A 12,139-nucleotide genomic window follows, 5' to 3' on the forward strand; every position below is an offset into this window, starting at 1 on the left:
TTTTGATTGGATTAAGATAGTGCCTTCTAGCTTTCTCCACATAAACTTACCAATTTTCTCTTTGTAATTAATATCTTATGGAGAGATACTTCGTGGCTAAGTAAATACTGTTTCTCCTATCACTTTCACTTACTAAGTTTATTACCCATTGATGTTGCCAAATGGTAACTTCTTAATTCCATCACTCCTTGTACCTTTATTAGGTGGCCTTCTACGCTAAGAAGCGTTTCCTTTCTTTCTCTGTCTCTCCTCACACACTGCATAGATTCATGGATTCATTGTATGGGCTGGAAATCATTATCGTTATTCATTCTGATGCTAAAATTATCCCAGATTAGGGCAGTGGGATCTTCTTCTTCAAGCTTCTTCCCTGTTTCCTTCCTCCCTCCCTCCCTCTTTGAGCAGTTTATTTAGCATAGGAAGATGTTTAAGGCTTATCTTATACTTTACCTGCCCCAATCCTGAAATCATACATTTCTCCAAAAGCCTTGGTCCTTTTTTTTTTTGGAGAGTGGTATTTAGAAACCATGATCTAGATACTAGGTGTGCCTATTGCTTCTGGGGTATCATTGCTGCTTGGCCCTTTCAGCAGAGGCAGGAAATCTATGTACATGTGTACGTATACACCTATCTATTTCTGTACTTCTGTATGTATATGGGTGATTAACATGAGTTATATATTTGATACCTATGATTCTGATCTAATAACCACAGTTTATTTTAAACTTTCCTTTCCATATTTGCTCCCTTCTCTAATGGTGTTAAGTCTAGCTTCCATTATCCTTAAGATATTTATATATTTGCTTAGTCTTCGAGTACATAAGTAGATTCAGAGTTTCTAACATACAGCTGTGAAAAACCTACTAACAAATTCAGTATTTGTACATAGTTTTTTTTGCCTTTAGTTGTAGAGCATATAGTAAAAAGACTGTTTCTTAGAATACTTGGGTTAGTTCTCTTTTTCCCCTTTAGAGTAATTTTGTTATTTAAAAAACTGGCAGGTTTTGTTTGTAATTAATTTTAGGTTTCCCTAAAATTTTGCTTATAATTTACAGTAATTTTCAGAATGTGAAGTTATACTTATTTCAGTGAGCTAGAGCTGCAAGAAAAGGAGTGCAGGGAAGAATTAATGGACGGCTGCTTTGATGAGATTTAAAGTTTACATGTTCTAAGTGGTGAGTTGTAATTATGTGTGCTATGCATATATACATGGTATATGCTGCGCTCCACTTTACTTTTTTTTCTTCCCTGCTTAAATGTTTTATCTTAGAGATTGTTCCATGTCAGTATTTAGAAATCTGTCTCATTCTTTTTAAGAGCTGCATGGTGTCCTATTATATGGATGTATTATACATACTAGGCTCTGTTGATGGGCATTTGGGTTCTACACAAAGGCATCTTTTTATATACACTATTGTGCATATGTATGATTACATCAGATCACGTTTAAATTGAAGAGGAAATTACTAAATCCTATTTTTTGGGAGAGGGGACAGATTTGCAGTTTGATGTTGCAAAAGTTCTATATGTGATTAAGTTGATTTTTAAAAATCTTTGAGTTATAAATTACCAATTTCTAAGTTATAATCTGATTGAAACATAACAGTGTAACATTTAAAATATTTTGGTTTTTCAAACTAGTTACTACAGTTCACAGGAAAATTACTGGTTAGCCTTATGCTTTACTAAATGCTATCATAGCTATTAAAACTGACAGTTTTTATTTAAATCTGTCACTTGTGGGATGAAGAAATGGAAGTGCAAAGCTTTCACATTGTCTTAGAACAAAGTCAACCTTTTATTGTTTGCTATTCACCAGTCTATAAAGACAAAGTAAACCTAGCAGGATGTGTAAATATACTGTATTTTGGGTGTGTATAGTAATAAAACAAATACATTATGTAAGACTGAAGAAAATAATTTACTCCAGAAAAATTATTTTAATTATTTTCTAGTATTACCTGGAATAATGTAGCTGTCAAATACTTATTATAGATTATCCAGTCCTATTCTGTTTCTCCTGCTGGGTTTACATTTTCTTTTTATTGCTAAAACTTGGTTTATATTTTTTCATAACTTATTACTACATGTAACATTAGATCCAAACATTTACTTAACCTTTCAAACTTCCTTTTCTTTGTTTCCTTTCAAACTTTCCTGTTTGTCAGTCACTCTTCCAGAAGACCAGAAATACTGTTCTTTTTTTTTTTATTTTTAAACTTTTATTTTTTTTTTAAAGATTTTATTTACTTGACAGAGAGAGACACAGCGAGAGAGGGAACACAAGCAGGGGGAGTGGGAGAGGGAGAAGCAGGCTTCCCGCCGAGCAGGGAGCCCCACATGGGGCTTGATCCCAGGACCCTGAGATCATGACCTGAGCCGAAGGCAGACGCTTAATGACTGAGCCACCCAGGCGTCCCCAGAAATACTGTTCTTCTAATAAAATCTTTAACACTGGGTTTACATCTTTTTTTTTTTTTTAAAGATTTTATTTATTTATTTGAGAGAGCGAGAATGAGAGATACAGAGCACGAGAAGGAAGAGGGTCAGAGGGAGAAGCAGACTCCCTGCCGAGCGGGGAGCCCGATGCGGGACTCGATCCCGGGACTCCAGGATCATGACCTGAGCCGAAGGCAGTCGCTTGACCAACTGAGCCACCCAGGCGCCCTGGGTTTACATCTTTGACTGCCTCTTTGTACCCATGTTGTAATGGGTTTAGGGTCATAGGAAGGAAGTAAAAGTCATGTGCCTTGTATGAGGAGTATTTTTGTCCTCAACCTCATTATTGGTTTTTATATCTAGCCCTCAAAGTCTTTTATGTGAGGTAATCATATTTAACTTTGCAGATGATAAGAAATTTATAAACAAGATTTAACTTTAAGCTCATGAGTAACTTCTGTGTTCCATTTTGCACAGTGCCTTGGTAACTAGCCAAGGAATTTATGCCTCCTAGTAGTTCTCGTCAGATCAGGAGCTAGAAGAATGAGGCCTACTTTTTGACCAAACATAGGTCAGAAAGAATTGGTGTCAGCTGGTTGATAGGAAATTTTAGGGGGGAGGCAGCAGTGGAATCTCTGCAATCAATGTGGAGCTTCAGAATTTCTTCAGGTAACAAAAGGTTGCACATAGATTCTATAACAGTGATAACAAAACAGATTGTTCAAATAAGAATTTAATGGGAGACTAAAAAATTTGTATGTGCTTTTTAATTATACATGTTCTTTTTCTTATCTAGCAATGTCATTTATAGAATTTAGTACATTTGGGTTTGTTTTTTTTTTTTAGATTTTATTTATTCGAGAGAGAATGAGAGAGCACAAGCAGGGGGAGCTGCAGAGAGAGAGGGAGTAGCAGGCTCCCCGCCGCACAGGGAGCCTGATACGGGGCTTGATCTCAGGACCCTGAGATCGTGACCTGAGCGGAAGGTAGTCGCTTAACCAACTGAGCCACCCAGGCGCCCCAATACATTTGCTTTTAACAAAAGGTACTTCGTAAAGGATTTGATTTCTAAGAAAACAGCAGAGCAGGAAAATGGAAGAAAAAATCACCTTCGATTTTTATGTGTTCCTTTTTATAGTATATTCAAGGCTGTAGTATATTTAGAACTGATTATTTTTGTTTAATAGTAGAACAGTAGATGACTACTAGTGTTTTCTGGAAGCTATATTATTGTAATTTTTTTAAACCTTAGCAAGTAAAGCTAAATACAAGCTTTAAGAGCTATATTCTTAATACATGTGTTAAATTAAGCAGGATTTAATTTGATTAATACTGAAATCATTTACTTCCTTTAAAACTTTCTGTGTGCTAAGATTCCCACATATTCTTTCTTTTTTTTAAAGATTTTATTTATTTATTAGAGAGAGACACAGAGCAGGAGCAGAAGGGGAGGAGCAGAGGGAGAGGGAGAAGCAGACTCCCCGCTGCGCAGGGAGCCCGATGCGGGACTCGATCCCAGGACCCTGGGATCATGACCTGAGCCAAAGGCAGACGCTTACTCGACTGAGCCACCCAGGCACCCCTTTATTCTACTTTGATATTTTTCTATTTTTGAGCTTTTGTTTTATAAGTTATTTTAGCATTTTCTATTTTTTGTAACTTCAAAATATCTTATTATAATTATATAATATTGCTATAATTATAAGCACTACAGTGAAACTTGAATTCTCCAGTAGTTAACATTCTGATATAGCTTGGCTTCTCTAATATCTGCATTAGAAGCTTTCCTGGCAGTGAATAAGTAGCTCCTAAGCATCCAACACAAAGGATATAGCCAGGAGAGCCAAAGACCTGAAGGTCAGTCCTGATACTCTGTATTTACTGGTTTGTCGCAATGAAAGAAAGGAGTACTCAGATTGGCCAATGATGCCTCATAGGCTCTTATTATATGAAAGCTGAAAGTGCAATAGAAGAGATAAGGAGAAAAGTGTCGGGGGACCATAGCAATTTTGATTATTGGTGCAGGCATGGTGATTATTAGGAATAGTAATGAGATACTTACCTAGTGCATATTCCAACAGGGCAAAGAGTCAGTGATAAAGAGACCACCTCTTTTCTGGATAGACAATAATTCATTTGATATCATTGAAGGCTTAGTGTATCTCTAAGGGGTGGAGGTAAAATGGCATTGCCCAGAGCAAGGGATTAGGGAAGGGATAATAGCCATCCTATTAGAGCTTGGGGAATCCAATGTAGATCAATGGACATGGCAGTGGAATGTGGGAAATGGGTACAAACAGGTATTTTAGTAGTTCTTTAGGGAACCACTCTGCAGATAATAGCAATATATGTCAGTATTTTAGAAGGCATTAAAAGTAACAGTACAGTGAAAGCAGTGTCCTGTATTTCACAGTCTATAAGACTTATATCTCTGCTGTCTTGTGTTTCCTAGTGGGAAATAGGACATTAAAGAAAATGTTCAGGTATGTTTTCTAATACATCATCCTGTTAAGATAGCTCTTTTGAGTTGTACTCCTGTGGTTCTTCCTTCTTATTTTAATTGTTTCTCTTTAATTTTGTTCTTCAATTCTATAATTGAGGGAAAACATTCTCTGAAAAAATGCAGTTTAAGGTGTTGAGGAAGTATATAGGACATCTTAGATTTGCATTAAACATTTTAAAAAGACTGTCAAATATTTAAAGGGCCAATCTTCAGATACCTGAGAAACTCTACTACCTAGAATTTCTCAGTAGTGATCTTTTGGTATTCTTTCCTCCTGGATAGAGTTTGTAGTCTCCTACCAGGTCGTGTGCATTTTCCTTTTCAGCATATAGATTTACCACTGTGGTGTAGAGCATGTTGAATTTGGCAACAGAGGAAGACCTGTAACTAAGAAGGATGTCTTTTGTTTCCATGACCTAGGCCAAATTTCCTGTCATACTTAAGCATTTTCTTGGGGGCTGGAGTGTTCTGCAGTGGATAGGCATAGGTAATGAGTTTGACATTGTGGACTTTTTGCTCCCCTTCAGAACACGTGTAATTATTTTTGCAGTATTTAAATATGACAAAATTCAGTTAACGACTGTTGATTCTGTTAATCAAACATAGTAGAGGCTCACTGTGACTGTCGTTAACTTTGAGTTGAAACAGATATATCTCCTCGCAGAAATATTACGGTCCTGTCTCTTAAGGATATTGTGAATTGCAGTCAGGATCCTTTTGATAAAGACCCTTTTTTGCTGTTGATGCTTATTATAAAACTTTTCTTTTTTTTTTTCAGGAAATTTTCAAGAGGGGAAATAAATCAGATTAGCTAGTTCCTCCTGAGGAAAAAATAATAGTTAAGAGCATGTATAATCAATATGCATCCATGTACATTACAAATATAGTTTACTTTTGTTGGTATTAGTAAATTATTTCCTGCAGATTTATAGATATGTACTTCAGCTTTATGAGAATATGCTTTGATTTATTGTCTATTTCATAAGCACTGAACTAATTTACAAAGAATATTGACCTGAATTGCTCAATCCCTATCTCAAGTAACTACCATAACTATCAAACCCTTTCTCTTGTTTGTAATTTAAATCTATTGTAATTAAAAAAAAAAAAAACCTTTAAAAATAGATACGCAACCTAATTAAAATAATGAGGGTGAACTTGATGTAATGGCAGTTAAAGTGGGATGGATTACATTTTTATAGGTAATATCAGCAATTCTGGTTTCCTGTTATGTCATTATTTAATATACTTAAAAACTCCTGGAGCTTTGAGCAGAGGTTGATGATGGTAAACCTAATTGTCATATTTTCCCAAATCGAACTTGTAATTGTTTTGCTTTTATACAGTTGTTGGTATGTTTCTTTTAATCTAAAATTAGTTGAAAATTATAAAAAAATAAATTTGCTACATTACAGCGATGCCTAACATAATATGGCTATTCTGTGTGTGAAGGAATCTTATCAAAAGGACACTGCTGGGTGCCTGGCTGGCTCAGTTGGTAGAGCATGCGACTCGATCTCAGGGTTGTGAGTTTGAGCCCCATGTTGGGTGTAGAGATTATTTAAAAATAAAATCTTAAAAAAAAAAAAGATGCTCTTTAATTTTCTTTCTCACCCCTTTCTCACCCTTTTGTTTCCAAAGAGAAACTGGTAGTCCTGGTAGATTCAAGGCATCTTTAAGAGAAAATGTCTTGGGGAGCCCCAAGGAACTGATGAAGTTAAGTGTGCCATCATTAGTGTATGCTGTTCAGAACAATATGGCTTTCCTAGCTCTTAGCAATCTGGATGCAGCAGTATACCAGGTAAGTGGAGGTAAATGACAACGAGAAGTGTAGAATTTTAAAAAAACAGTTTTTACAGTGAAAAGATTTTTATTAACCCTTTATCACATTATATTTTTTTCTCCATAATTCTGTTAGTATCAAATATTTGTGTCAGAGACTGTTATGAGTTCATTAATTCATTGTTTTGTTTCTAGGTGACTTATCAATTAAAGATTCCCTGCACTGCTTTATGTACTGTTTTAATGTTAAACCGGACACTCAGCAAATTACAGTGGATTTCAGTTTTTATGCTGTGTGGTGGAGTCATACTTGTACAGTGGGAACCAGCCCAGGCTACAAAAGTCGTGGTAAGAAACAAAATGCTCACCATAACTAAAATAGAAGACTTCTTTAAGTCTTATAATGCTTTAGATTAGTCACATTGATGAATGTAGCACGATTACATTTCTTTGACTGAAAATAATCTTTGCCCTACAGATAGGCTTTTTTTTTTTTACTCCCTTAGGATAATTAAAGATAATATAACTGATTGGTCTCCCCCTCCCCCTTTAGTTTTCTGGAGGGGAGTATACATAAATATGCATAAAAGATGGAAGGTACCTTAATGTAATCAACCCCCTTTGTTTTATGGAGGATGAAACTGAAGTCTAAAGGAGTGAAGCAACTTGTCTAAAGTTACACACTTAACAGCTAACCTGTGCCTAAAATTGTGCCAGTTTCCACAGTTTGTATGTTCAGAACTCACGGGCCTCTTTTAGACGTCTTCTAAAGAACGCTGAGCAAGGTTTTCTCCATCTAATTTTCATCTTTTCCCTCAACTCACAGTTTTTTAAAAATTTTTGTACATACTCCCACGGTCAGTGATAGGGATTATGGGGTAGTAGTGTTTTTACTGATAATCAAGAGCTAAAATAGGGCCAAAAGTGCCTTCCTAATTTTCAGTTTGAGTTAAATGTTAAAGTACATACCTGATCTCTTTTTTTTTTTTTAAATATATTTTTTAAGATTTATTTATTTGAGAGAGAGAGAATGAGAGATAGAGAGCACGAGAGGGAAGAGGGTCAGAGGGAGAAGCAGACTCCCCGCTGAGCAGGGAGCCCGATGCGGGACTCGATCCCGGGACTCCAGGATCATGACCTGAGCTGAAGGCAGTCACTTAACCAACTGAGCCACCCAGGCGCCCCTTTACCTGATCTCTTTTTAAAGTGTAACATACTTTATAGATTGTTTTCCCAGAGAGAATTAGGAAGTGGAACTCTAGTGAATGACCTTCTGGAGTTCGACAACCAAATAACTCTTTACCTTTTAGCAAATAAAAGACCACGGTTCTCCTGTAAGTATAAGGTGGTTGGGGATGTACAGAGAGCTCGTGCAAGTAGGAAGTCAGTTATTTTTTAGGTAGTTTCTTGCCTGAGACTAGGTGGAGGTTTTTTTTCCACCCCCAGAAAATGAGGTTTAGATGAATATTTATTGTCTTCACATGATATTTAAAAATGCTTATATTCTTGGTGGCATTGCAAGACAGTGACCAAATATTCACGGCACATTTAATTTAGTTGTAGACCCTCAGAGAAAGAATTTATTGGGAAGTAAGGCAAACAAAAGTTAAATATGAACTTTAAGTGTTAGATCCACCTCATATAGGTAAGGTATGTGAAAAGCTCAGTAAGCTAAAGCAGAGTATAGGGGAGCTTTCCTACTTCTGGGCCACTAGAGAAAGTTCTTTCATATTTTAAGCAAAGTGCACCTTCTTGTAACTGCCTCCCATTGTTTTTTGTTGTCAGGTCGAGAATAACTCAAATCCCTACTGACTCCATATGATGGTCCTTTGAATGTTTGAGGACAGTGTCACACAACCACCGTCCAAGTCTTTTTCTTCCTCCCCATTGAGACAGCCTTCTTTCCTTCCTTTTCTTTTCTTTCTTTTCCTTTTCTTTTTTTCTCTTTCTTTCTTTCTTTCTTTTTTTCTTCCTTTTCTTTCTTTCTTTCTTTCTCTCACTCTCTCTCTTTCTTTTTCCCTTCCCCCTCCCCTCTTTCCTTCCTAGATTTTTGTTTATTTATTTGAGAGAGAGAGAGAGAGAGCACGAGCAGAGGCAGATGGAGACAGACTCCCCACTGAGCAGGGAGTCAGACGCTCAACCAACTGAGCCACCCAGGTGCCCCCGTTTCTTTCTATAATATAGTTTCTAAAGATTTCTTCATCCTTGGCTTGCCCCAATACTTCCTTGTATTTCTCTTCTAGGTGCATTCATTGAGTCTTGTTCCTCAGGAGTCTTAAAACTTCCCACTATCTCTAGATGTTGACTGAGCAGTGTGAGGTATAATTTGTGAATCACCTTTGTTCTGAATACTAGAGACTTGTTAAAGTAGCCTGTAAGTTTTGGGGGGGAGGATAGCCTTTCTATAACTGATTATATACAAAGTTGTTTCACACACATACAGTTTATTGCTAATGTATTATGTGCGGTGGGCTTCTTCTAAACCAAGATGCAGGATGTTTTTTATTTATTAAGTGTATCTTGTTAGCTTTGGTTCATTGTTCAGGACTTTGAGGTCTTTCCAGACCTTATTATTCATTGTTTGGTTTTTGAGTGTTATGATGTCTGGGTCCCACTGACAATTTGGACGGGACAGGCCGAGGGTGCTGTGGCCATACTGTTAGATCTCTCTTTAGCTGGACTTTTCCCCTCTTGCTTAATAAACCTTCTCTCCCATAGTTTTTATGGGTCTGCCAGGAATTTGAGGGTGCCTTAGTTAGGCTGTTCTGGCTTGAGGTCTCTTAAAGGTTGTGATCGAGGTATTGGCTAGGGCTGCAGTCAACTAAGACCTGAGTGAGCTTGCTGGATACACCTGGTAAGCTGGTATTGGTTGTTGGTCTAGCTTGATTTTATTAGCACCATGCTGTATGAGAATTTACTCAGCAATGAATAGAATTGTACTGCTATTCTCACTACACTAGTCTTGTTCACAAAAATATTATGCAAACCTGTCACATTTCTTGCAAAACACTGTCTTTATGGAATCCCCTCATCACTTATGCTAACCAGGAGTCCCTTCATAAGGAAATTTTGTATGTCTCATTCTTAGGGAAGCCATCTTGTGTTCCAGTGATGACCATTAAACCTTTTATTTTAGAGAGAGTGCAGGCGTGCATTGCGGGGTGCAGAGGGAAAGAATCTTAAGCAGGCTCCATGCTGGGCAGGGAGCTGTGATCTTACCACCCTGAGGGCTCCATCTCACCACCTGAGATCATGATCTGAGCCAAAATCAGGAGTCGGACGCTTAACTGACTGAGCCACCCAGGCGCCCCCATTAAACTTTTTAAGTTAAGTCATCTGTTCTAGCATTTTGCTAGTAATCAATAGTAGCAATAACAGCTGCAATCACTTACACCAACCTTTCTCATTTAACATAAAGCAATACTCTCCTTAATTTTGAATAAGGTATGTTCTTGTCACCGTATAGTCATGTGTCTCAACTCTTTAGCTTCAGTGTTACTATTGAGATAGTATTTATCTCTGAGGAAAGACTGAGGAAAGCTCTTTGAGGATTAGTTTAGGGAAGAAAGAGGAAATAAAGTTGAAACACTAGGTTAGGGCACATATACATGCATCTTTTAGCACAGAATTATGATTATAGACACCAATCTGTCCTACCCATAAACTACTTAAGAACTAGAGCTGTGTATCATCTTCATTTTTATTCATTTAGTATATAAGAAGTATATCTAGTACACAGCAAGTAAGGTATTAATATTTGATAAAAATTCAGTAAAGCAGGAAAGCTTAAAAGTCATTACTTCATCCTGCAGGTATTAGGGAATAAACGAGTTAAACTGTTACCATTTGCAGGGTTGATGCTATCAAGCCCCTGAGTTTGGGTGGTGGCAGAAGTTAAAATTAAGAGGCAGGCAGGCTGTGCAAAATGCCATGCTAGGGGCCCATTGTCGTCAGGAAGTAGGCACATGTGTTCTGGTCAGCATTCACCGTGGCTGCAATTTGAGGGACACGTCTTGTTAAGTGCTTCGGTTAATCTCTGGGACAGCCTTTTTTTTCCTATCTTATTCTGTAGGATAGCTGTGTCTGATGTGGCACAGTCTTTTGAGAAAACCTTAACAGACTTTTGTAGTCATTTGTTTGCTCTCTTGGATGAGTTCTATTTGTTAGTCACTAATAACTTTCAAAACGTTACTATTGCAGGTGGAACAGAATCCCTTATTAGGGTTTGGTGCCGTAGCTATTGCTGTGTTGTGCTCAGGATTTGCAGGTAAATCATAAATGAATCATTTTATTCTGTTAAACTTTTTAAAAAACACTAAACTCTAAGGGATCGAGTTTATCTTACTTCATCGTGACAGTTTTGTTCCCAGTGAGGCTTATTCTCCTACTCACACTGTCATGCCAGCTGCTGCTCCGTAACCATACGGACGGCCGTGTTGCAGTTCAGACCTCAGGCCTTACTCATACTTGCAGTTACGTGAGAACATGTGTCAGTCATGCTTACCATCCGCAGTCCAGCTAAGAACCCAAAAGTAAATGAACAGAGAGCTCTGAAAATGGAGGAAGTTAGCAGTTAGAAAGCCTAAGTACCTCTTTCCATTTTCCTGGAAATGGCACTTTCTTCAGGCAAGTTTCTGCTGCTTTAGGGTGTAAGTTACCAGCTCAGTATCTGTTTTTCCCTGTTAACCTCAAGTTCTTCCTCTGTTTTAGCAGATTAGGAATTATGGAGTAGGGAGAAAAGGGGTGGTGGGGTGGAGAGTGCCCCAGAAAAGTTAACACATAGAAGTAACAGCCAAAAAGGGAGGGAAGAGAACCAAAGTCACTAACATCAAGTAAACATCGAAGTCTAGAGTCCTGTGTGTAGGGACAAGAAATCCTCCACTTAAGAAGAGACAAGGTATGAATGTTAAGGGCAACATGTGTTTTAGAAATAGTTCCAACAGAGAAGAACCTTAAAAGTTCTTTTTAATAAAGAGTGTATTATAGTATGTTTTTATTATCTTTATTTGTGCTATTTCAAGAGTTAGGATTCTTTTGACTAGGAAAGTAGGCTGGAGATGGAAGTGAAATGTTGCTTGTAAAAAAAAGATGTTTGATAAGGGGAAAAAAATCTAAATTTAGGAATATACTTAATAATAGCATTATGCTAAATTTTTGTTCTAGGAACCTGCAAATTAGAAAAAAAAGGAGTTACCCAAAAAATAATATGCTACTGGACTTTTAGCGCCATTTTGAATAATTAAATGTTTGTGTCCAACATTCTATTTAGTTCAACCTCTCAATACACAATTTAGGAAACAGTGGGTGGTTTTTTTTTTTTTTTAAGATTTTATTTATTTATTTGACAGAGGGAGACAGTGAGAGAGGGAACATAAGCAGGGGTGGGGGGGGTGGGGTGGGAGAGGGAGAAGCAGG

The 12,139-nt window shown here is 37.3% G+C and overlaps 1 protein-coding gene across 3 annotated transcripts in view; it reads left to right on the forward strand.

Moving 5' to 3' along the window:
• Positions 1-12,139, forward strand: part of SLC35A1 (solute carrier family 35 member A1) — a 55,528-nt gene that overhangs the window by 9,993 nt on the left and 33,396 nt on the right. For all 3 annotated transcript variants that reach the window (XR_012378494.1, XM_073893595.1, XM_025862398.2), the window contains exons 3-5: positions 6,584-6,743; positions 6,920-7,072; positions 10,925-10,991. Coding sequence is in view for 2 of the 3 variants with exons in the window: in XM_073893595.1 (XP_073749696.1) it covers positions 6,584-6,743; positions 6,920-7,072; positions 10,925-10,991 (380 nt within the window). In the remaining variant the exon portion in view is untranslated. The remainder of the gene's footprint in view (positions 1-6,583; positions 6,744-6,919; positions 7,073-10,924; positions 10,992-12,139) is intronic.

The sequence above is a fragment of the Callorhinus ursinus genome, unplaced genomic scaffold (assembly GCF_003265705.2).
Source record: "Callorhinus ursinus isolate GAN/ISIS: 27379988/994484 unplaced genomic scaffold, GSC_fseal_2.0 scaffold6, whole genome shotgun sequence".
In the NCBI taxonomy this organism is placed as follows: domain Eukaryota; kingdom Metazoa; phylum Chordata; class Mammalia; order Carnivora; family Otariidae; genus Callorhinus; species Callorhinus ursinus.